This window comes from Megalopta genalis, chromosome 11 (genome assembly GCF_051020955.1).
Source record: "Megalopta genalis isolate 19385.01 chromosome 11, iyMegGena1_principal, whole genome shotgun sequence".
Classification (NCBI taxonomy): Eukaryota; Metazoa; Arthropoda; class Insecta; order Hymenoptera; family Halictidae; genus Megalopta; species Megalopta genalis.
Window position 1 is genome coordinate 13,926,794 of NC_135023.1, and position 27,217 is coordinate 13,954,010.

General features: G+C 39.8%; 1 protein-coding gene across 1 annotated transcript in view; it reads right to left on the reverse strand.

Annotated features, from left to right (window-relative positions):
- Positions 1-27,217, reverse strand: part of IRSp53 (Insulin receptor substrate 53 kDa) — a 337,247-nt gene that overhangs the window by 295,203 nt on the left and 14,827 nt on the right. The window contains exon 2 of the mRNA XM_076525365.1: positions 6,298-6,523. Within this exon, the coding sequence (XP_076381480.1) occupies positions 6,298-6,342 (45 nt within the window). The 5' untranslated portion in view covers positions 6,343-6,523. The remainder of the gene's footprint in view (positions 1-6,297; positions 6,524-27,217) is intronic.

Genomic DNA, 27,217 nt, shown 5'->3' on the forward strand with positions numbered 1-27,217 from the left:
TACTGTAAGAATACAGAAATCATTGGTTGTAGCTGATATAAATGTTTCCATGCATTATAAAAATAAATGCCATAAGTTCATAATAGTCCGCAGACTACTAATTACAGTAGCAATCATGAATGATTCAAATGAGGATGTTTACGTTACCAAATAGAAAATTCTTTACGCTAAAAATGGAACAAAAACTTTGTGTGCTTGCACTGTAAGAATGTATAAATACAATAAATATCGAAAAATTGTCAACGTTTAGAACGATGTTCATTTCATAACAACCAGAATAAAGGAAAGAAAGGCAAGAAAATTGCACTGATTTCTGTTATTATAACTGTTCTCTTGCACTATAAAGATATATAAATGCCAAAACTCCATAAAAATCCACGGTCTAGTAATTATTAGGAAGCAATCGTGCGCATTTGCGTGAGAGAATCATACGGCAGTATCGAATGGAGTTACCCAGGAAGCAGAAATGTTACAGACGCATCAAAGAGCGCACGATTCGACGCCCGAGGGTGCCACGCAACATGCTAGAGAGACCCGCGATGCTCTTATTGCATATTTTATTTCCATAGAAGCGTTTAACGAAAAACGACAACGTGAAATAGTAGCCGACTCGCGAGGCATTCTTGACTCTTCAGCCCTCTTTCGCCCGTTCATCGACACGCGGATCGTTAAGAACTTGTTACAGCTACACGAGAACCCTAGGAAAAAAAGTAATTACATTTCGCTTCCACTTTTCCATTTATCTTTGCAAGCCGGAGTTATCCGAGTCCTGATTTTTAGCTTTCGCAGGCCTCTCGGGACGCGTGCTTTGTTGCTCGAATTAACGCAGGAAAAACATCCGAGCCATTTAATTAGTATAATACATTAATGCCGGTGCAACAGGTAAGTAACATGTCCGGTAACGGCGCACACCATGGTTGCGGTAATGACGAGTTTTCCATACGTAATGTTATACTTTCTAATAATATGTACGTAGATAGAAAATCGGAGAGACATTTTCTCGTTACATTTTGCGCCTTTTTCAATTAGATGCTCACGAGAAGTTGTCTTTATCGCGAAGATAATCGTTAAAGGAAAAAGGGAAAGGAAAACCAGTATTGTGTTTGCAAACACGTGCGAGATAATGAGAATCGTGTTACGAGTGGGCGAGATACGACGTGTTTTAACGCCGTTGTTATTAACTCTCTGTGGTCCGAAGTTATTTTCATCTCCTATTGTAAAGTCAACCGGAGAATTATGCAGCTCCGTATCACGTTTCGCTGTTGAAAATAGCTACACGTCAAAATTAAAACGCTGGAACGTAATGCGAAACTACGGAATTCTTATGCCGGCTTTAAAACGAGGCATTTTATTTAGCGATACGTTTATGGCATTTATACAGTGCAAAAATTTTACGAGATACATAACATTGTCCCGACGTCGAGCGAGCGCTTTCCAGACCCTTAAAATGTTTAGACAGCCATGAAATATATCTTAACAAAATACTTCAAACAATTTTCGGGACACCGAATGCGAACACTTTTGTTCAGAACAGGACAACAAAAAAATTGAACGACATAACTCTAGTTTGAAACATTCGATAGATCAGTTTTATTTTTAATATCTTCGAGATTTGCATCTTGTTCCATTCATCGATTGGTTGCATTCTAGGGAAAAACTACCATGAATGGGACACACATTGGTGTATCAACTGGCAGGGACTCTTTGCACGTGATCGGACACGCGCAATGTAATCACAACACAGGAATAATTTCATCATAGATCAAGATTCACAATCCCATTCATGGCAGTTCTGCCCGTAATAAACGAAGCAGAGACTTCCAGCTCGAACGTAGACCCGGTTGATCACCGTGGGACTCCATCAACTTTCCAGTTCAAATGTCCCAAATTTTTCGAAAATGAGAAGATCGATCTCCGCGAGCGACTCCGCGTCGACATCCTTCCCGAAAAAGAAAACGACATCTCCGCCGGCAATAACGGCATCGATGGCGCTTAATATACATCAAAGCGGAGAAAGTAGATCGTGGAAAAGGAGCCGGAAGCGTGTAAGCCGATATAAGCTGACAGCTATCATTATTATTAGACGTCGCCTCTTCGTTCGCTTTCGCATTTTCCTTGGAGTATCTGTCGTTAGTTCGCGTAACGGGCTGCGTCTGGAGGGATAATGGGGTAGACCGGAGTTTCGTGGCGCGAAAGACGGCGGCAGGGGTCGAGGGTGCCGAGAGGGGGTCGCCATGGGGGCCAAGAGGAGGCTGAGAAGAGGCGTAAGGAAGCCTGGAGGGAACCTGGAGGGAACCTGGTGGCAACCGGGAGGGGCCTGGGAGGGTCCCGGGAGGGGCGAGGGAGTTTAAAGGAAAGCTTGACTGCCGAACGACTAATAAGATTACCTTCCGCCTAATCATTCTCGCTCCCGTGAGCGCCATCCACCACTTACGACTCCCTCTCGCGTCGTCCGACGCCCCCGCCTGTGCGGCAGCCGCTTGTACTCGCGACGGATAATTTTCCGGGGCGACACCTAATTATCAAGAAATTCTGCGGTAAGCGTGTCTGCGGGGGTTCTCGCGTGAACGCGCGTTTTCCGAGAGACAGACAGCTGGATAAGTGTGCGGGGGTAAATAGATGGATTAACTGCGGGACGCGCGCAGCCTCGAGCGGCGAAACAGTTTTGTACACACCGACCGGATGGATCCCGAGCACCGAGCTTTTCAAGTTATAATGCAACGCGCGGGAAAGACGCCGCGCCTCCGTCTGGGCGCCTCCTCTGGTTCCTGCCGCGGATTACTCGTGTCACGGCCCCGGCGAGATTGACTGCCGCTACTGGGAAATAAATTTCCCGTGAAATTGGTTCCCGCGATTAGGGAGACGCCCGAGGTGCCCTTCTTTAATTCGAGCCCACCGAGGAGCCCGAGATACAATTCGCGATTTCGTTTGATCTGCCGCGGGTAATCCTCCTCCGACCACTTGCTACGTGGATTCCGTGTTTCTGACCACAAAAGCTGCTCGAACTTATTCTATTCGTTCTTATCTCGAGGAAAGTACAGGAGAACGCCACTTGCCCGAACTCCGTTTATCGCGACGAAATTTAGAGCGATAGCCCGATACGCTGAACTTCTGCTGCGCTCCTGTTATCTGAATTATTGTACAGCGTTACTCGATTATGCGAACATCCGGATATTGCGAATGTGAACAAATGTAAACTCCGCACGTTTTATTTGTGTTATCGGGGATGCGTAAGTCACTAGACATGAATGTTGAACCAGTGAATCGGATCAGAAAGTAGATGCAGTAGATCAGTGCTCGGAATGCTTCGGAACGCAACATTGGACTCCGCCTTCGTTCACAGCTGATTGGAGCAACGCGGGGAGCGAGGCGCTGCGGCGGTAGTCAGGAGGCGGAGCCCAATGTTGTGTTTGGAAATATTCCGAGCACTGCGGTAGATAATGGAATCAGTTTCTAGACACATTGGCGTCCTCCGTTCTTTACATTTACTTATTAAACGGGTAAGGACGCAACCAGAAAAAGATGAAACTATTTTACAATGTTTGACAAATTTGAAAGATTTCGCTTTAGTTCATATAAATGGAGTTCTACTGTGCTTGGAAATGCGATGTCATTATTTACTACGATTTCGCAAAACAATGAGAAACAGGATAAGAAATTTACATTATTTTAAATTTAATTATATGTTTGTTTACATTTTTTTCATTTAATATTAATTTTCTTCTGTAATCGTGGGTTCAAATGAGTTGATTTCGTTCTTCATCGTACTCTTCGTCGTTCTTCGTACAATATAAAGAAAGAGTGTAAAAATTTTGTATGCAAAAACTGTAACAACTTCTTCTGAGATTGTTACTTAAAAAAAAATTATCGTGCTTCTTATACTCTATTGTAATCTTCTTTACATTATTGTCTGTCCGTGTCTCTCATTATTGTCTGTTAAATGTCTCCCGGTGCATAATAAATCTCGTACGCAACTCGACGATTGAAAAGTCTATTGATAAGCTTCCGGCGAATAAAGTGTTAACACTCCCGCATTTTCTAAACCCCGGCAAGATTTACTTAGCTCGGCTCTCTGCCAGGAAAATTAATTTTTAAGTATACAGAAAGCTGCTCGAGCCTCGAGAAATTACAATGAACACACGTGTCCGGTCCGTCTCCGGCAACTTTCTTTGTGCATCCGGGAGAAAAATGGAGCGACGGCGAAGGCAAACATGAAATTCGTCTAAAAATCCGATGATTGAAGAGAAAGCTTGTGTCTACAGGGATGCGCACGGTGCGGAAACTCGTTTTTCATTATTCCGCATTTATCGAGTGACACGTGACCGAGGTATCTCGGCGTATACACTGGCGCAGCATAGCCATCTTCGCATGAGGAGACCCACCGGAAAATTCGTTGGCTGGAGGCGAGGTTATAATCGCGGGGATATCCGTGGACGGGCCGGAACGAGGGTCAGGGTAATTCGCGTTCCTCCGCGAAGCAGAAGAAAATGTGCGCCGGCTCGGAATTAGAATGTAAGAAAACAAATTTCGAGGACTCCGGGATATCGCTGCACGCTGTCGAGAAGACAGGGAGCTGCTAGAAACATCTCCCGTCGTCGCTCAAATCTAATGGAACCACGGGAATAGGAACAAAGAGTTTTTTGCACGCGAACCACGCATGCAGATCATCGTTCTCACACCGCCGGTTTTATGCATTCGCGATGAAATCCTGTGGGTGAAATACGAAACAATAGGGACATTAAACTGTATCGTATTTCATTCGCGGAAATTATTCGAACAGAATTTTCTCCGAGATTTGGTTCGACAGACCCATTTTACAGGACAGTTATTAACAAGACAAGATTGACATGTTTGTCAAATTAAGTCTTTATAAACTGCTCGCCTGTTTGACTCATTCTCGGTTATTCAACGTATGTTATGCATCGTTTTTGTCATTGTAAAAATGAGAGTTTACCCGTATACATAAATTAATTAATTGATTAAATCATAATGCATTTTCTTCATAATTCTCGTCTTTTGCACACGCCTGTAATTTGAGCATTAGAGAGAGAGAGAGAGAGAGAGAGAGAGAGAGAGAGAGAGAGAGAGACTGCGGATTAATAAATAATTTATAAGTAAAATACGAAACTGTAACGAGATTAGAAGAGTTTAAGAATATCGTTACGTTATTTTCAACTTACTATAATTATTGAACGGAGAAAGCAATAACTTGCAGTCAACATAGAGATAATTTTTATTTCACGTAAAGATCCGCAATCTATCGATCGTTTTCGATTGCACGAATAATCAGTTCACCTCATTTTAGAGTGTACTATAAAAGGTTCTAGATTTTGCGAGCATCAAAGTTCTGCGGAAGCGTTTCTCTCGAAGATGGCAGAACTTTTTTTTTACTCAGTTCCCGAAGACGGGATACTGTTCGACTGTTTCCTAGAGATAAAAGTTCAAAGAACCAACACGAAAGTTTTATGTGAACTGTTAACCTGAATCAAGTTATGTGTGACGGTTTCAGTTGGATCTCTCTCGATAAGCCGCGCATTTTAAAGTCGGGACCGTCTTAAAAGAATTTAAGCACCCTAATAAGAATTATACTTCGCCAATTAAAATTCTACAGAGCAGAAATTATTATCACCGATCTCGATCCCACACGATAATCTTAATTACACGATTTTGCTCGTAGCAACAACGTCTACGACACAATGACAATTAAACTGACGAGATTAATTCTGCCTCTTTGATTAACAGACTGCGAATTTTATGCAGTTACAACAAAAATGGTTAAATGAAAGGCATAATAGTGAAAACACAAGGAGATTTTACTCATATTGCCACATTATTTTCACTTTATGAACACTAACCAAAAAAAAGAAACACATTTTTATCTAATTTCTGTTTCATACAGATGATAAAGATACTTTTAATTTTGCTTAAATATCTGCAGTTTAATAATTACTCAGAAATTACTCAAAAATCTATCAGTGATGTTTCGTTTCCAAGAATGACGACATATTCTCCGTCAACTTCTTAGTTCACTTATTTATCAGCATATTTCGTTTATTTAGCTTCGTTTATCTAGTTCATTTATCTTAGTTTAATTAGCTTATTTCGCTTAGTTTATTTGGTTTATTTGGTTTATTCGGCTTAATTTTGTCTAGTTCATTTATCTTAGTTTAATTAGCTTATTTCGCTTAGTTTATTTGGTTTATTCGGCTTAATTTATTTAGCTCAGTTTATTTAGTTCATTCGATGCATTAATTTTATTTAACCTAGTTTATTTATCCGATGCGACGAGCCGCTTACCTTGTAGATCTCATCTACGAGCCTAGTGAGTTCTTCGGTCTCCATGGTGTCTCCCTTCGTGGTCTGAAAGCTGCACTTCAACCGACTTTACGAGATGCTCATATTTTTCCGACCTTCCGAAACCGGATCTCCCGTAGCCGCTCCACTTTCGCGGCGTCGAACGTTTTTCAGAACGGAAGCCGATAACCTTTCTCCTTCTGAACCGTCTGATTCACCAGCACCGCACCTGAAATTAAAGACGGAAATACGTTTAGCGATAACGCCGCCGGCGATTATTGAGTGATCCGCGACACGGAACCCTCGCGACAGTGATCGAGGAGCGAATCGCGTTACCATTAAAACTTCCTCTAATTCCGTGGCGCTTGTTTAACCATTTCTTTCGCAATTAGCCCGACGTTTAGCAATTCAAATTACGGCAAAATCGAGTAAAATCTTAATTGTTTCATTGAATTTCAGGGCAATTTGCGATGAACCGTTATCCTGGCAAAGATATTGAGGCAGTTATTTGCTAATTAATTTCAACCATCGCCATGGAACACCGTATGATTTTGAAATGAAGTGTTTAGCTTGACTTGCAAGAAAGTGTTTTTGAGTCGATTTCAATTAGAGTAACGAGACTTTAATAATGTGAACTTCCGATGATTGTACTTCCTACTGTTTTCTTTTTTTTAATATCGTTCGATGGTTGAATAGCAAAGTTCGTTAAACTTGCTGTTGCAGCTTCTTCGAATCGATAATGTGGTCGCGCCAGCTTGTTTTCCTTTTTAACGCTGTGCTCGATGCCTAGCAGCACCTTGAAATTAAACGATCAAGCCGCAGGATTCTGCATTTCAAAGCAACGCGCGCCGAATGCTTAAGTAGCAAGTAGGCAGTAACATCAAACGCGTCGTAGAGATAGGAGACGAAGTTACATACTTGAATGATGCATCAAATCTGACAGTGGATAATATCAGCACAATGTCGAACGTTGTTAAAACTGCTCAAATATCATGCATCACGATCAAACGCGTAATTAGTTAGTGATCGTTTTGACAGCGACGATATACGAATCGTGGAAGCAGAAGACGAAATGTCGTAATTCAGACAACGGCTACAAATTGTATTGGAAAGTAAATAACATTTGTACGGCGGGAAACGTTGTTAAAATTGTTCCAACATCGTGCGTTGTGGTCAAACATCCAACTGGCAAGTAATAATCAATACAGCAACATTAAATGGATCTCGAAAACAGAAAACAAAATGTCATAATTGCGTGATGCATTAAATTGTGCACTGAATCCGAAAGTGGATAAAATTCGTACAATGCGAAACGTTGTTAAAAGCGTCCTTCATCGTGCGTCATGATCGAACGCAGCCGATTAAACAAGCCGCGAAAAAGAGAAAACAAAATGTCGCGCTTGAGTAATGACGTACAGTAATTTCTCCCTAATTGTGCGTTCAGATCGCGCACAAAAATGGACAATTTGGGAAGAGGAGATACGATTATTCGAGCGTTGCATCTCGTTTTTATAGTCGTTGGCAATCGGAGACTATAAAAAACGAGCGGCGAGGCTCGAATAATCGCATGTCCTCTATTCATATTGTCCACTTTTGTGCGCAATCTGAGCGCGAATTAGAGAGAAATCACTGTAAATCGAATCTAAGAATGAGTGACACTCGTGCGACGCGTTAAATTGTCAAAAAGTGTTCTAACATCGTGCATCATGATCGAACGCAGCCGATTAAACAAGCCGCGAAAAAGAGAAAACAAAATGTCGCGTTTGAGTAATGACGTACAGTAATTTCTCCCTAATTGTGCGTTCAGATCGCGCACAAAAATGGACAATTTGGGAAGAGGAGATACGATTATTCGAGCGTTGCATCTCGTTTTTATGGTCGTTGGCAATCGGTGGCTATAAAAAAACGAGCGGCGAGGCTCGAATAATCGCATGTCCTCTATTCATATTGTCTCCACTTTTGTGCGCAATCTGAGCGCGAATTAAAGAGAAATCACTGTAAATCGAATCTAAGAATGAGTGACACTCGTGCGACGCGTTAAATTGTCAAAAAGTGTTCTAATATCGTGCATCATGATCGAACGCAGCCGATTAAACAAGCCGCGAAAAAGAGAAAACAAAATGTCGCGTTTGAGTAATGACGTACAGTAATTTCTCCCTAATTGTGCGTTCAGATCGCGCACAAAAATGGACAATTTGGGAAGAGGAGATACGATTATTCGAGCGTTGCATCTCGTTTTTATAGTCGTTGGCAATCGGAGACTATAAAAAACGAGCGGCGAGGCTCGAATAATCGCATGTCCTCTATTCATATTGTCCACTTTTGTGCGCAATCTGAGCGCGAATTAGAGAGAAATCACTGTAAATCGAATCTAAGAATGAGTGACGCTCGTGCGACGCGTTAAATTGTCAAAAAGTGTTCTAACATCGTGCATCGTCTAAGCGTTACGCCGGAACCGTAATAAACCGTAAGAGGCTGAGCGGAATCCAAATCCGAGATAAGTCCCCAAAATCTGGGAGTGACGATACGAAGGGTGTCCACGGTATAGCGTGTCTACCGGGTGAAATGGCGATCCGAGAGCGGAGGCGGCGTATTCAAATTAATATAAAGAGGCTTAACAAAGTCGAAGGCAGTTGGCAACCATGCTAATGCATCAAGCTGATACAGCGCTAAGTGAATTTAAGTGCTATTCGCTGGAGGAACGTGCAAGGGGGCCAATGAAAATGTACGAATTATCTGTCTGCAGCGGTGCCAGGCCCGGTGCAATAATTCACGAGTAACCGTCGCATTTAGAATAACAATTTACAAAATCTTGGCCGACGGACTCTACGATGTTTTTATGTTAATGCGATAGCATTAAGATTCTCATCGCGCAATGTGAAGGACTTCCAGCATCTCGTTCTGCGTGCTTAATGAAAACGAGTGCCAAGAACGTCGCGAAGTCCGCGGTGCATTTTCCGTTTCAGTTTCGCGTGCCAGTGTCGTCGCCGCAGTTCACCTATTTTCTTTTTCTTTTTACACGCTTCCTGATCCGTGTCAAACACGCTTTGTTCGGTTATACGGATCGAATGTCGAATCGGACCTCGTTAGACGCGTATGATCGCGAGCCGTGCCCTGTTTTTCTGGCAGAATTTATGCTCCTCCGGAACGATCAATGCGGATTCGCGTTATCAAACCCGCGATTAGTGGATCGGGAACACGCATAATACCCGGCGCATATCATTATCTCACACTTTCGCGTAATTGCATTAGCAATTCCGGCGGGCGATCGCGCCGCTGCGGGAACCGAGATTTCGGGAACGTGCTCCGACAACCGGCAACTTCTACGAAACCTGTCAACGATATCCGTCTTGCATTTTACACCTGCCGGTGGCTTCGTTATATCACCTAGTTCATTTCTGTGATCTTTCAATCGCAATTCTGTGATTTGAAGGTGTGCCCCTTTTCTAGCGTTTATCTTAACTCTTTCTGGTGCCAATTTGACGCTATTTCGAAGTTTCAGAGTATATTATAATATGTTTCTTTTTTAGAAAAATTGATCTGAATATTTGCAGCCTTAATTTTTTTAACATGAAGTATATATATATATATATATCTATTATTATCAACGGATCATCCCATTAGAAAAAGTGCCACATTAATTGCAAAATTAAATGAAAAGTATCTTAGCTATTGTAGAGTAAACCAGTCCCTTTAAAAAAAAATAGCTAAAGCTACTACTTCAGTTTTAAAAAAGTTATTGCGTTTTAAAAAGTGTTGGAATACTTTTCGCCAGGGGCTGTAAAACCTCGATGAATTATAGAACGAGCCAAATCAACTCCGCAGCGAGTTTTTTGAACCAGTAAAATAACTTTCACAGAATAAACCTGAATCCGTCGAAAAAATTCGTCACACATCCTGTTCCAATACAATTCCTCATACAAAAAATATACATCTCTACTAATAAATACGATGAACCGAGGAAAGAAGATTCCTTTTTTTTAGGAAAAGAGGCCACGCGAAAGTAAAGTTTCGCTTCCTCTGAAGCTGTTCCTCTGAAGTCGCGACTTCAACCCGCCGACAGAAAGTGCCGCGAACCAAGAATTTCGAGAAAAAGGTCTCGGCGGCTTGCTCGAACCGTCCATCATCAAAGTAATTAACAAAATAGTCCGAGGAACTGAAGGAGTTCTCTCGGCGGCGGCGTAGCACGCGTTCTCATGCAAGCAATTAATTTTCATAACGGCGCAAAACAAATTTCTCTGCGGAACTTCCGCGCATTAGCAATTCATACGAAGAAACGTGGACCGAGTTTCATTAAACCGTTGCGGGGAAAAAAGGCTGTCGGGGTGTGTGTCCGCGTGGCAGCCGGTCAGAGAACCATTTCAACAGTTTTCCTGTTCGTGAAAACAGAGGCCGAAGAGTGTTCCGAGCAGCCTCGATCCATCAGCGCGGCCTCGCGCTTCAACAACTTATCGCTGCGTCCACACAGAAACAACAAGCAGCAACTTTTTGTTATGTTCCAAGTTTCTTGAAAAAATCGGCCGCTGCTTAATGGTTCTCCGAGTTCTTTCGTCGGTTCTGTTGCTGCAACGAATGGAGGGCTCGGGAACCAAACAGCGCAAGTTTCTGAATGTGGAAGGAACGAACTAATTAATTCGACTCACAGTTTTTACGATTAGGAATTCCTGGAACTGTGAAACGAAATTGATGTTTTATTCGAGTAACAAGTATTCGTTATTCGTCATAGATTATTCTATCTATTTAGTAGAATAAGGAATTATACGAATGATTCGAATAAATGATATGAATAATTTTTTATTCGAATAAATGATATGAATAATTTTTTATTCGAATAAATGATATGAATAATTTTTTATTCGAATAAATGATATGAATAATTTTTTATTCGAATAAATGATATGAATAATTTTTTATTCGAATAAATATTTCGAATAATTCTTTATTCGAATAAATGCTTCGAATAATTCTTTATTCGAATAAATGCTTCGAATAATTCTTTATTCGAATAAATGCTTGAAATAATTCTTTATTCGAATAAATTATTCGAATAGAGATTCCAAAATTATTCAAATAATAACGCAAATATTGACTGCGTTTTTAGGTGACTTTATAAGAACATATTTATACAAACACATTCAGACAATCAAAGAGCTGATTAATATACAATCTTTTATATAGTAAAGTAATTATAAATATTCAATTAGATACGAAATGTAATCCGATTTTATTAATATCTATCTTTTTTTCAAAACGGATTTAAACTATACATTAAAATCAATTTACTTGTCTATTGTCTTTTGAACACTTTGACATGTATGGATTACATTTTAACCCTTTGCACTCGAAGCCATTTTAACTGTAAATCTAAAATCATTTTTCTGACTTGTAGTACTTTCATTTTACAAGACAAAGTGCATTTTACGCGTACGAAATTGAATCTCGTGATTCATACAACGATTACACTTTCAATAATGTTTATAATCTAAACTTTGATAATATAAAAATTATCTTAGAACGTGATATAACAATTTTTTAGTGGTGCCTCAGAGTCACCACTCGAGTGCAAAGGGTTAAGAAGAAAATGCCACCCACACCACCATAATTCTAACCCACTTGTCTGCTGGTATTTGCTGACTGTAATCATCGACCCCAAGAAAACGTGGAGGGGACATTAAAAATTGGAATTCGCCGTATTATAATATGAATAGTTGCTTCTCAGTTAACAGCAATTTTTTGGAACGATTTCGTAGCACGCAGCACAGCAAGATGCGAGAAGAAGGTTCCTAGTCGTCGGATCGGTGTGGGCATGTCTCGAAGCTCGTGGCTGCCGGCGTTACTCATAGATGGAAGAAGGGGTCACGTTTTCCAGGGTACTTTCATTCCGCAAGGACACCCGGTAGGTAGGTACGCGGTGAACGCGCGGAGGGAGAGCAGTGCGGAAAAAGCGGCATAACTTCGCCGTTTTATTTCTCGACGCGGATCTGTGCTAAGCGTGTGTCTACGTAGAGACACGCTTAAGGTGTCACGGATCGACGATCGAGAGTCACTCCTCGCTAGCCGGCTGGCTCGCTCGCCGTTCAACCTGATTCGAGAGCAGCTCCGGATCGAGAAAACGTGAAAGCACGGAGCCGCCGCGACCCGGCACGCCGGCAACGATGAAGAAGATTTAATGATCTCTTTCCGTCTCTTCTTTTTCCCCCCTTCCCATCTCCCACTCTCTCGTCCGACGTCTTCCCATCTTTTTCCACTGTTTATTTTTACAGCTCGCGAAACCGGCTCATTGTCGCGTGACTTCTCGCACGAGCGAAGACGAAGAACCGATTACTCGCGGAAGATGAGAAAATTTCTGGATTAATATTCCCGAGTGATCGGGGAAACGCAACTCGACGAGATCCCGCGATAAAACTCCGCCTCCTCCTCCTCCTCCTCCTCCTCCACCTCTTTCTCCATCCTTTGCCGATACATTTCCATTTCCCTGGAAACCGTAGTAATTATTTCGGTTCTTCCGCGCCGCGGAGGGTGCTCCCCCTTCTCTTCTATCATGGTCCCTCGACGGCGAAAAATATTAACCGACTCGCTGAGATCCGTCAACAACCCAGGCACCACGCCGAAGATAACCACACTCGCGGACGAATTTTCGCTGCGGATCTCCGTCGCACAGTGAGGAAAATGACAAAGTTTGCGTGAAAATCGTAGAACTTTTGGTAAAAATGAGATAGACGATTTTTTTCTTTAACACTAGGGTCTACGAAACCCGTTAAAATGACGGATTGACAAAATGACAATTTTTCAATTTATGATTATTCAGATTGTAAAGATACATTTATGAGCTATTTATTCAATATATGTGTTACTTGCGGCAATCAGAATCAATTTTTTGTTATTACTTTTGTACATTAATATAAAACAGCTGCTTTTAGCGTTACGTAGATCTAGTGTTAAATTGAACTTGAGATATTCTAGAACAAAGGAAAATTATAAGAAACGTCGCACGAACAATTTTCGACATTGAAAAATTTATGTTAGATTCGTAATTTTTCGATAAAATTTTGGTCTATCCATTACGACACGCGATTGGATTTTGTTTCTCGACTTGTGTTATATACCATTTTCTATAGATTTTGTTACCTCGAATTTAAATCTAGCAGCAAAATTTGCATAACACTTCAGAACTGGAGAAAAAAATGATCCAATTCCTTTGTGCAATCTATGAAATGATGCAATGTTTAATCAACTGGAGGAGGACTGGCGAAGCGATTTAATAAAAAATAGATAGGGATCGTGACAGGTCTTAGGCTCGGACCGGATCCATAATTAAATGATTTTCGGAAAACGAAACGAAAGGTCCACAACACGATGAAAACACGAGGAACCTGGGGATCGTTCTATCGAATATATTGCAATCGCACAACTCCCCGGTCGCAAAGTGAATTTTGCAGTAACTTCCCAAATGCCGCGATACTCTGCCCCCTCCCCTCCCCTCCCACGGAAGCTTTCAGGTGAATTAAATTCGCTTGAAACGTTTACGATAAAATGTTTCCCTTTAATCTCTCTAATCACATGTGCTAGGCTTGTTCCACGCATGATATACGAACTTTCGGAATTTCATTTACTGCGTCAGTCGGCTCTGACGTTTTCTCATAGCAATTTCAGATACTTACTCAGCCTCCATCGGGCCGCATACTTTGACAAGTAATTATCCGTGATTCATTCGCCAACTGCACTTCAAATAATTTTGCATTTCATACACATAGGTTTTGCAAACAAAATTAATCCTTCTGCAGATGGTATTCATCTTTTTTTACTCCAAACTGGTTCACCTTTTTGCAAATCAAATTATCCCATTAGCAAGTTTTATTCAGCCTTCTGCAAATCAAATTGGCTGTGTTACAGCTATTAATACGTGTGTGTCAGAATTTGACATTACTCGAATAAAATACTATTCGAACATTTCGAATTTTTTCGAATAAAATTTTATTCGACTAAGTTTTTTAATACAATTTTATTCAACTAATTTTTCGTCATTCGAATATAATAATCTGAATAATCATAATCCTTCGAATATATTCGAACAATGATTCGAATAAATCCTTTGAATACATTCTAATAATCATTCGAATAAATCCTTCGAATATATTCGAATAATGATTCGAATAAATCCTTCGAGTACATTCGAATAATAATTCGAATAAATCTTTCGAATACATTCGAATAAATCTTTTGAACACATTCGAATAATGTATCGAATAAAATGTTATTCGAATAATATTTTGAATAAATTCAACGAATACAATTTAACTCATCATTTGTTATTCGAATAAAATATGTCCAACTCTGGTATGTACTTGGTATAGAACGATATAAATTTCATAACAAATAATTTATCTTTATTAATGAACGATAGTTATTTATAAAATATTGTTGAATTTTTAAATTTAATATGGATCATATTACAAACAAATCAGTTTAGTTTGCAAAGGATGAATAAGACAAGCAAAGTATTGAATCCGAACTGCAGAAAGGTGAGCATGATCTATGAGTGGTCTTTTTTAGTGCGAAATCTGTAGAACTTTCATACAGTTGACCTGAAAGTAGCCACGGATCCGACAAGATAGATTTACTAATTTACAATAAGTAGTGTGTACGCTGTACGCACTATGAATTTTTCATGACTCTTCTTGCTCCAGCTTTCCACTCGTTCATTTTCGGAGGTCGCACATTGAATTTTAAGAATTGGACGAGCCATGGAATGGAAAGGAAAGCTCGCCGGTCAATTGACCAGCGCGAAACAAAGTCACGCACAGAAGAAGACAAACGGCCGAAACATACTGCATGGCGAAACGCAGAATCCTCGATACGGTTTTGCTGCGTCAGGTTCTCGGATTGCTTTCTCGGAATATTTCGACGCGTCGAATCCATAGATGATGCTAGGACGTAAAGCCGTTTCAAATTTGAAAGTATACTTGCTTTGAAAGTATACTTGCAAATTGCTATACATTGCTATACAATCAAACTAAGAAACAATTAAATTGTCGAGTATGCGTTTCTCCAAAAGTAAAATTCAGTTTCCCAATATTTTCAACTAATTAGCTGCAAAAACTTAACCGGAAGAGTAACGAAAGAAAAATGTCATTGCTTTTTTTCAGAAAAAATAATTCCATATGAACTGATCTTAACTTCTCGTTTCTTTCTTGCTCATGCCCCATCTATTCATTCTAATCTTATTTTGTTGTTACTTTAATGATCTTATTTTATATTATTGCCTATTATGTTCTCCGTTTCTTCGTTCTATTTAATTATCTTCATTAGTCATTAACAACCATACAATTACAGTAGTTAATTAATTACAATACAGTAGGTAATTAAAGTATAGTAATTTGATGCTATAATTGTGTAATATACCAATAAACTTAAGAAATTCGAACAGTTTATCGCATAAGTTGACGTTGTTCAAGATTCTTTCGATATTGCCGTTTTTTGTCAGGTGGAGACATCTTTCTCTTTCAAATTTTTAACGGGACGCAATAACGCGATCGATGGAATTCCTTGAGTTACACAGATTACACATTGGAATGTTATCTGTTTTACTTAACCCTTTTAATGCCGGAGGCCGATATATCGGCCCTCGCTGCACTGGCGAAAAGTGCCAGAGCCAATATATCGGCCCGCACTTTGTAGTGTTATAAATAGTCTAATTTCATTACGAGAGAAAAATTAGCGTCACTGTTTTATTCTCTATTTTGTCCTTAATACACTGCTTTTTGAATTATGTAAATGTTGCTTTTCGTTTGGTTTTTATGAGAGTCTTTTTCCAAATCCTAGTGAAATCGTAAAATTCGGCCGGTTATCTTCGCATAAGCACCTCTTTTCCGCCCGGCTGTAAAAGGGTTAAATAAGAATGCACGAGGTTCCTATGCCATTCGTGCGGCATATTGTTACATCATTGTAACACAGGGGCATTTTTCCGCTGATCAAATAAATATATCGTTGTTATTTAATGAATGGAATCGCATTTGCATGGAAGGGTCAGCCATCCAGACCGATTCACCTTCGGCCAGAGCATCTCGCGAGCACTTTTCGCAGCTCTCTTTGCAAATGCACCGGCGTTGCATCACGAGACCGGGCGAGCGAATAGATTTATCGTGCCGGTCGACAACCCGCGTGCGTCTTCTCAAATCAACACGCTCCGGCTCTCACTTTTCCAGGAGCGTTCCTCGTCCCACCTTTCTCTGTCGGGGATAAATTTCTCTTCTCGCCGTTTCATAACGTTAAATAACCAATATCTTTCTCCGGCCGCGCGCACGGCCGCGAACGCAAGAATGCAGTCGCGAGAGGAAAGCGCATTCGAACGGAATAAACCGCGACACCGTTCTGTCTACTCGATCGGCGCGGAACGAACGCAAGACCGCGGAACACCGTGGAAATGAATGAATCGATCCAACATGCTGATTCATAACTATGATTTTTCGCGACTTTCTAGCAAATCGTCCGCACCGGCCGCGCATTCCTTCACGGTTTATTGGCCAACGGCCGCCTGCCAGCTGACCTCGCCGCTAACTGTTCCTTCTGCGAACGATTAGCGAAAATTCGACGATAGAGAAATATGCGCGAGATATTCGCGAGAATTGAATTCGAATCTTTCGCGGAATGACTGTGCGAAATTTCATCTCGATGTGTGGTGTTATTTTTTATTTCATTTAACTCGACGGGAATCGCAACTGGGCGTAATTTAATATATATATATATATATATATGTTACGATTTTTTAAAGAGATTTAATAAAGATTTCAAGATGTATTCTACATTTTGTTTGTATTTTTTTTTAGGATACCGTAGCTTAATATAGAAATAGTGCAGTTAAAAAGTAATATTCCAAAGCCATCATTATTAATATCTCGAATGCGGATATATTTTTGGCAAGGTAGCGAGAATTTGTGTTACAATATGGGGTGCGCTGCACGCCGGGTTAAAACAGGCCCCAGCTACTTATCTCCAGCTAATTATCTAGAACTTTCAATCTCATTTAGAATATGTTCCATTAAAGATGTTAAAGCTCAAGGTCGTTTCAAGGCCACGCTGTTACAATGAACGAATAGAGCAAAGATTGTTAAATAAAAGTTGATTATAATTTAAACTGTACATTTAAATTTCTATTGAAAAATCCAGTACAATTTTGTCCATCAAAAATATTCAAATTTATATTGAAGTTCCATTATAATTCAAAATTTGCATTTAAATTTCTAGTAAAAATCCGATACAATTAAAATGTATGAATAAAAATTTATTATAATTGATATTACTCCCATTTAGAATCAATTAGCTTTTTTCATTACAAAACTGATATTAAAAATCCGTTCCCACTCAAAATATAAGATTTATTATACAAATTTATATAGAAGAATTTAGCTAGTGTCGAATGTGGAAAGTCTTTAGGAGTAAATTGTGAAGACTACAGGAGATAGAAAAAGGAAATCCAGACTCGTCGGAAAAATTGCAACAAGGAAGATCGATTTCCATCCCTCGAAAGCAGACTGCCCCGAAGGGTAAAGCAAAACCGAACGATGTTTTTATCCAAGGGACGCGCTAAAATGTAAAATCAATGTTCAACTTTTCAGACTGATGCGCGCCCGAAACTGCATTTGGCATAGTTAATTCGGGAGGAGCCGGTAACATCTAATGAATTTTGCTTTCGTTTTTCGAGTTTCCGTTCGGCGCACGGCTAAACACGGGCAAAACAGTTTTTCCATTAATTTCCGCGTGGCCAGGTATCGGGAAACTCGCGCGAACTATTCGCCGGCGTAGCCGGCGCTGCGCTATTCTCTGTAATTTCATTTTTCGTCGGAGGTTTCCATAGCTAACCCGGACGGAATTTATTTCTACGGCCGGTCCCGGACACCCGATGAAATTCCGATTTTTTTCCAAGTACAGAATTTCGCTGCGCCTTCCAGCGCTCTCTCTCCCTCTTTCTCTCTCTCTCTCTCTCTCTCTCTCTCTCTCTCTCTCTATTTATATCTCTCTCTCTCTCTATTTCTCTCTATATATTTCTCTCTCTATTTCTCTCTCTCTCTATATATATATATATATATATATATATATATTCCTCTCTCTCTATTTTTCTCTATATATTTTTCTGTATATATATTTTTCTCTCTCTCTCTCTCTATATATATATATATATTTCTCTGTATAAATATTGTTCTCTCCATATATATATATATATATATATATATTTCTCTCTCTCTCTATTTCTCTCTCTTTCTCTATTTTTTTCTCTCTCTCTATTTCTCTCTCTCTAATTTCTCTGTATGTGTTTCTCTCCCCTCTCCCTCTCCCTCTCGAGGTCGTGGAAACGCTGCATCGTGGCGCACACACGCGCGCGCTCCGCCCGTGTTTAACCAACAGGTTTGCATTCTACAAATGCCACAGGAATTACAAGCTCACGGAATGTAACGGATACAGATGCAACGGACGTCGTCGTTTCGATCCCGAGATGCACAGAAGTCTAGGCGGCGGCGGCGACGTCGGCGACGACGAGGAGCGAAGTAGAATTCACGCGCCATTGTCTCGTCGCGTGCGCCGCGAGACACTGGATATTGTAAAGCGATAGCTGCCATTGCGTAATCCCCTTCTCCCGGTTTGATTAGAACGTGGACCAAGGGATTCAAGGTAATCGAAGCTACCGCGGCGTCTTCTCTTTTCAAATCATCGGACGCGCAGTCTTCGCGGCTGCGAATTATGCGAGCCGCTTCTGGATCGGATTTCGTGAACCGATGTGGTCTCTCGGAATATCGCGTACGTTCTTATATGGTAAAACTGAATCTATCGGCGCTAGAATTCTGTGGCTGCGGGGAAGAACGACGTCGCAAGTTGCACTGTTCTCGATTCCGAGATATTCCGTCGCGTTCTGAGTCTCGCGATGTTCTTTTTCTGATAAATACGTAGATTCTATATACGATACGGTTCAATTAATGCATTAACTGAAATTTATTGAAGTTGTCATTTGAGGCGTTTTTGTTTTAGCCACGGAATTATTGGCTGGAATGTTTTGTTTTGTGAAAATAACAGCGTCGATGTTATTTGTGATTTTGGACCACGTTAAATATGACGCTGGCAATACACAGTGAAACTGTGAAAGCGATTATGTCAACAAACATAACGCAGACAGGAAGACATATATATTTACACGTAATAAAAATCCGACATTTTATATGCATGAACTCGATACAGTAGGTGATTGAATAAAGAAACTTATTAAATCGTCGCTTAGAAAAGCATCCTTGTTTTCTTAATAATTGTAAAATAATAAACATGAAATCTGCGATAGTATACAGTAGGTTTGCGAAACGCGACATTTCGACACGTTCCAAATATTTTAATATACCATTATTAGAATTAAAAAGATACATTGATTATGAATATATTCAATAAATATGCCTCATTAGACGCATATTATAGCAAATATAGCTGAAAACCTGAATAAATATATGCTGAAGACAACCATATTCCTATAAATCAAGATTGTTTTCGATTCTTCTTTTTCAGATAAATGCAACAACGTAAATCGTAAAAGCCATCCAGAATGATGCATTGCCAGAACAATGTAGGTAATAAATCAACAAATTTCGTTTCATTTATAACGACCCGTTTTACAATGGAAATAAAAGCAAATCGAATGTGTTACAGTACCTAGACACACGGAAAATGTACGAGTTCTCATCCTGAGAAACGAATGACGACCAAAATCAGCTATTTCGCAGATTGTCATTCCAAACTGTGTACAACACTTATTCGATGAAACGAATAAATTACTGTAATAAGTTGCGGATGAGCGCATTAAATATTTGATTTGTTTGAAATGTTGTGAAAAATTCTATGTATATTTGATGCTGGTAATTAATAAATAAGATTTTACGTGCTGAATTTGCTTACGAAACATGCGTACAACAAAATAACCTTGACATAACTATTGCAAGAATTTTCAGAGATCAAATCATGTTTGACTTTTCAAAACTGGATCCCGATTAATTGCCAGTAGTTATTTCAGTTATTTGCTCTTCTTCAGAGTTGACTAATAAATTGTATGACATTTTTTTATATTATTACAAGCAAGCAAGTTATCCAGATGACCCATTTTAGGTGTCTCGTTCAGTATATTAAAAAAAATTATAGCCTGAAACAATTTAGTCTTTATCGTTCTTATAAAACAACACATCGATCGCGATTGGAACTTGATAGGTTCGGTGTAAAATTAAAATATTATCTCAAACGCACGAAAGTATCATACATTCAAAAACATTCATAAACCCGCAATATTTATGAACAGAAGTAAAGAAAACTCCAGGCAAATACGCTACGAGAGAGTCGATCGAAAGCGACGTTACAAGACGAAAGTACTCTCCGGAGGCAGATCAGTCGCGTGCGAGTCTCACTTCCAGGGGAACAACCGTCGAAAAACGATCAGGCCTGAATTAAACATTCCGTCGGAATTCCAGCAAATTTTCAACTAGTCTGCAAGAGGGACGATCGCATTAATAAATAGCGTAACCAATTTGGGGAGTCCGGGGGGGCGCAGGGAATGCGAGGCGTCCAATAAATTTCCAAGCGGGGAAAAGCGATTTCCGTATCAGTGCTCGCAGGCCGGGCGATACTTTCCGCGCGAAACCCGATAAAACACTTCTTTTCCGTGAGAAAGGCGTTGCTTCTGGAATCCGGGACAAATTCCTGGCCGCGTGTTGCCCGGGCAGCTTCTTTCGGCCGCGGTTTCGCCGGCCGATCGAGAAAACCGAACGGAATCGAATAAAACGATCGCCGAGAAAGAGGACCGATGAATAACCCGAACCTAAAGCTAAAGCCGAGCTGGCCGGATACCCTAAGAACCTAAACCCAGAGCTAAACCTGAGCTGGCCGACGACCTATACCCTAATCCTAAAGCTAAATCTGAGATGGCTGGTGACCTATAATCTAAAGCTAAAGCTGGAACGGTCGGGGTTACCCAGTTGAAAAAGTTCCAGGACAGTCAATTGTTCCATCGAGTCAATTGTTCGCCAGTTCCAGTCGATTGTCTTTGTTTTATTCAGTTGGCACGTCTTATAATAATTACACTGCGGAAGTTTATGCAAATGCATACTTCAGAAAAAGGAACTAACCAAATCAAACTTTAACTTAAATATGCTTCGTTATTAGAGGATATAAAAAAATTTTTTTTTCTTGCATATTTTGCATAGAAACTGCATATTCTGCATACGGTGTGCATTTACACAATTTCTTGACGAATAAACTTGAAAATCGTCAGAATTTGCTTGAGCTCGTTAAAGAATGAAGTACAGTAAATTCTCCCTAATCGACCCTCAGCTTGCACATAAAAATGGAATAATTTGGAAAGAGGAGATACGATTATTCGAGTCTTGAGGCTCGTTTTTATAGTTACTGATTGTCAATAGCTATAAAAAACGAGCTGTAAGGCTCGAATAATCATACCTCCCCTTTCCAAATTGTCAATTTTTATTTCCAAGCTTGATTTTGTTGTGCTCTTCTTAAATATAAATATGTAATGAAATATCAAGAATTTCAAAGATTTTGGAAATTTTGTTCGTCTCCAGACATTTATGTTTTGTTTTTATTACCCCTTTAAACTGGAATAAGTAATAAGAAAATAGTCACAGATTGAAGAGCACCGATATCTCAATGAAACTATAAATAATCGTACCTCCTCTTCCCAAAGTGTCAATTTTTATTTCCGAACTTGATTTTGTTGTGCCCTTCTTTATCGCGTTCTCGTAACGTAGGATTCACTGCAGAGAAGAAATATCAAGAATTTCAAAGATTTTGGAAATTTTGTTCGTCTCCAGACATCTATGTTTTGTTTTTATTACCCCTTTAAACTGGAATAAATAATAAGAAAATAGTCACAGATTGAAGAGCACCGACATCTCAATGAAACTATAAATAATCGTACCTCCTCTTCCCAAAGTGTCAATTTTTATTTCCAAGCTCGATTTTGTTGTGCCCTTCTTTATCGCGTTCTCGTAACGTAGGATTCACTGCAGAGAAGAAATATCAAGAATTTCAAAGATTTTGGAAATTTTGTTCGTCCCCAGACATCTATGTTTTGTTTTTATTACCCCTTTAAACTGGAATAAATTATAAGAAAATAGTCACAGATTGAAGAGCACCGACATCTCAATCAAACTATAAATACATTCAATGAAATTATAATTGCTAAAGCGAAGAAGTGTTACCACAGGTATTCGTGGTCTAAGATCGTACCTACAGTATAATACAAAGCTGAACAAAGAGCTAAAGCTGACCATCGATGACTTCTTCGCGACGAAGGAAACCGTCGACGACGAAGAACGATTGGAAAATAAACGGTGAAAAAAATGTGGAAGAGGTGCGCCAGCGAAGAATTATCGGGATTCGTTCGTGAGGTCGCATTCAAATCGGGCCGACGATGGAATGTCGTCCTGCCTCTTCTGTCGTAACAGTTATAAAACGGTCCTGATGTCCTGCAGGCAGTTGCACACGCGGCCGCGTTACCTCACCGACGGTGCACCTGCAGCCGCGGGGCCACCGTGTGGGCGGACCATTCGAAGAGTTCACCGGTCCCGAGGAATCTTCGATCGGTATTGGTCGATCATGAAGCCCCACGAATTTTGATTACGACGCTGACCTCGAATTACATCGGTCTCCGCGGCGCCGAGTGTCGTAACGCACCTGGTTCAGGTATCCGTCAAGCGAGAACGCTGCGTAAACTCGCCAATTAAAAGCGCTGGCATGCCGGGGATTATGGTTGTTTTTCTTTAGTTTCGTCCGATCGAGAAGCAAGAGGAAATCAGAGATGTTTTCGACGAGATACGCTATAAAATACATGGGAGTCGTGACGTAATCGTTAAGCGTACATTCGTGTAGATACGCACTTGGCAATGTTAATTAAACTTTGAGGGTCTTTATTATTGGGGCGAACGACCGTATTGCGAGCACTACACTCGACGGAAAACGTCTGCGGTATTTTATTAACTTCTCTCAAACAAAATACATCGATAACTGTTGCGAGCGATTGAAATGAATTTCTCTCGTCGACAAATGTTTTGGGCAATCGAAATACATAGTTCTTCTTCGTCGATAACAGCTATCGAGAAGGATCCGTATTTTTGGAAATTAATAACTGTTATCTGTAACGAAATAGTTTCAAAATCGATATTTTCTCATCGGTTTGTTCTATAATATTTTCAGTATATTTTGTGTTCGTTATCTTAAATTGCAAGAATAATCAACTTTTCATTCATGATTTTTATCGTAGAATTATGATTTTATATATTATGATTTTTATCCCTTGATTAGGACTAGATTATTAGACTATAAGACCTACAAAAGGTAAAATATTTTAAATTTTCGTTACAGGATAAAAATGTTTAAAAACATCGTTTTTTAAATTCTGTTCTGTCACTTCAACCGATTGCAATTTTGTAAAATTTCTTTAACTTGTTTAGTAAACTAGTCTTTCTAAAGTTCCAACAAAATTCAGAACATTTTATCGAATTTTAAGAAAGATATTCTCTTTAAAAATGGTAGAAAATGTATGCTTTTTTAAAATGTGCATGCAGAATTTTTCTACTCTAGTAAACAATACTCCCAATGTTTTTCCAGCGAGTAAGAAAATGTACTTTGATATTCTTCATTAAATTATATATTTCATAAAAGTGTTGTATTTAAAGAAAACACGAAGAAAATCGAACATATACGGTACAATTACAATAACTTGCACCATTTTCAAAGAATCAGCTAACTGATTAAGATGAACAATATTAGGCTGCGAATGTTATGCACTTATGAAAAGATCATCCAAAGAATTTAAAAACATTGCTTTACTTCGACACCATTAAAATGATTAAGGAACGAAAACAACGTCTACGCAGCTCCCTGTATCTTGTAACAAGTGCGGACAATCTTTTCAAAACATGTTTCCAACTTCGGGCTGTTAGCACAAACGATCTGTGCTTGAAAACAGACGACAACTATAGTCGGCGCGATGCACCCTAAGCGATTTCATTTAGGAGCAATTAGGGATCCAGGGAGGAAGCAACAAAGGCTTCGAGGAGCCACAATCAAAGGACAATTCCAAGACAAAAGGAAACTTACCAACCAAGTTTTTCCAAGCTCCCGCGATTAACGTTGATTACACGTCAATTATCCGGCGCATAAAAGTGGAAAGTTGCGCGCGATAATAAATTTCAGGCCGGGTCCGGGGCGAAATGAAAACACTTATCCGTGAACAAAAGTTCCTGTCACGACGCATAAAAGAATGTTGTCAGGCGCAATCAAAGCGTTGCTCCCGGCCGGCACTCCGAACTAGGATCGATAAACGCGGTTTCGTTTAACGGCTGCATTATCGTCTGGTCTTGCGAGGCATAACAGCTCCCGCGGATACCGTTGCACCACGGTAGCAAAGATCAAGAGGAACGAGCGGAGAATCGGTGGAAAATAGCGTCTAGGGGAAAAGCCAGGGGGAGAAAGAGCCAACGGTAACGGAGTTCGCGTTGAACCAATAAAATTACAGGATCCTTGGACCCGGGGTTCTCGTTTATCGTGTTTGTTTCAATCTCGCTATGAAAAGATACGGCTCGGTCTCGCGACGTTCTTGGAACGTGGCTTTGAAAGCGCGGTACCCTTCCAGGAGCAACCTCGATCGCGTCAAAAACAGAGTAACAACTGGACCGCGGAGTTTTATGCGAAATAAAAATATTCTGTTTCAATTGTTGAACACGAAAGTCGAACAACTTGTTCCATATCGAAACGATAGAAAAGACAAGAATGATCGTAGAAATTATGTCTGTACTATTTTTGGATCTTGTGGATACATAGCAATTTTTTATTTATTTCACAGGCTATACTAAAAATTGAGTACCAAGTTCTATGCATAAAGTAGCATAAATATAATACAACAGATAAGAGCGGTAATTGATTATTACTCGAATGTTAGTGCAACTTCTTGGAAATAAAGTCAACAATAAAAAAGATAATAGAAAATAGAAAATATAATATATATTTTTCTATATAATAGAAATATTTTTCTATATAATAGAATATTTTCTATATAATAGAAAATAGAACATTTCAGAGTACAATAAATTCTCCCTAATTGCTCAGATTATGTTGACAATCGGTAACTATAAAAAGACTGGAATAACCGCATCTGCTCTTCCAAAATTGTCCATCTTTGTTTACAAGCTGAGCGCCAATTGAGGAGAGAATTTACTATATTTAGAGACGGAAAAAAAGCTTTCCCACGTGAACGTCGCATCAAAAACAGATTAATGACTTTTATCATTTGCGATGCAAGAATGCGGTTTTATGATCGCGGATTCCGTAAGACAGAAACGTAGTTCGTTTAAGATGAGATTAGAACGGGCGATGTTTCTCGAACGACCTGCCGCATGCAGTTGCATCCGTGTGCATGCGCGGGATGCGCTGCCGGAGGAAACGCGACAATTACGTCCGCGCAAGAAGCGACGACTTTCTTCGTAATATTTCCACTGACTTTCTAGCCACTGAGAAAAAGCAAATACGGGTGACACTAACCCAGACACAACCTTCGAACGACATGCTGCTTTTGCTGCAAGGTTCCTCGCGTACGAATTCCGACGGCTCTTGTGCAACGCTGCAGTTACAGTGCACGGTTTGTGTGAACGTGTCTTCTCGCTGTTGTTCGCCGAACCGGATTAGTTTACACACGAAGTAAAACAGTGTTTTTGTGCGGAATTGGCTGAAAAATTTATTTGATTCTACGCAAGTGATGCAAATTATTTCAGTGAACTTGTAACAAATAATAAATCGTCTTCTGTCGCTTTTATAATAGAAACAGGCTAATTTCAACTGAAAGTAAAGCAGCGCTTTCGAGAAAACCCATTTGGAAAATGAATTTAGTTTAACGCAAAATAAAAATGATCTCACCGAGCTGGTAACAAATAAAAATAGCATCTTGTAATTGTTACAGGAAACATAAACCAGTCACACCTCTCCTTCTAATTACCACTAGACTATCTGTTCATCAATCGCATTAAATAGAAACTTCCACGGAATTCGATTTCTTGTGACATTACCTGAAATATATTTAGCGTATTGATGCAAGAAATGAGATTGTAATTTACGTAGTATCTCGATGGTTGAAGATAAAAATGTAAATTCGCGTAGGCATCCGCAGCAGTCATTAGCTTTCACTTTGATGCGACTGTCTAGATAAGAATTAAGTTACGAAGTTTCACTAGTTTCCCGATGACAAATAATTAAGAATACGAATAATTTGTTGCGCGTAATATGCAGACGCTTTGGTACGCGTTGTCATCAATAACATCATCTAATGGCACCAATATTCAATTAACTTTTGCAGTTTATAGCTAAACAGAGGGATAGATGCCTAGCAGTTCTCGATTATCGTATCGGCAACGGTTCCGCTGCAGTTTGCATTTAATCGTGGCAATCCGTCTCCTTCGTGTCAATACGATTGGTATTTAATTAATTTCTAGTAAACACAGTCGGTTAATGCACACACACACACACGAAGCACATTATGTGTAATTAAAACGGTTAACTAGTTTGCAATCAATCTATAATTGTTTTACCATATCGATAATTACGACAATGCGACGATTCAAAATTTGCTGTTTCGGAAATTTACAAAGTGCCCATTGACTAGCGCAAGCGCGATCGACCGTATCCGTTTCTAATTAAACGGGCACGGAGATGAATGAACGTAAGTTTCTTACACGAATTACGCGCGTAACTTACGACACTGGACGACAATGGCGTGCCTTTCACATCTCTAAACGCGATTCCAGAACGAAATAGGATAAATATATCTCTTGATTCACCTTTCACCGATCCCTTGGTCTAAATTCCACCTAATGAAACAATGCATCAAATCGCC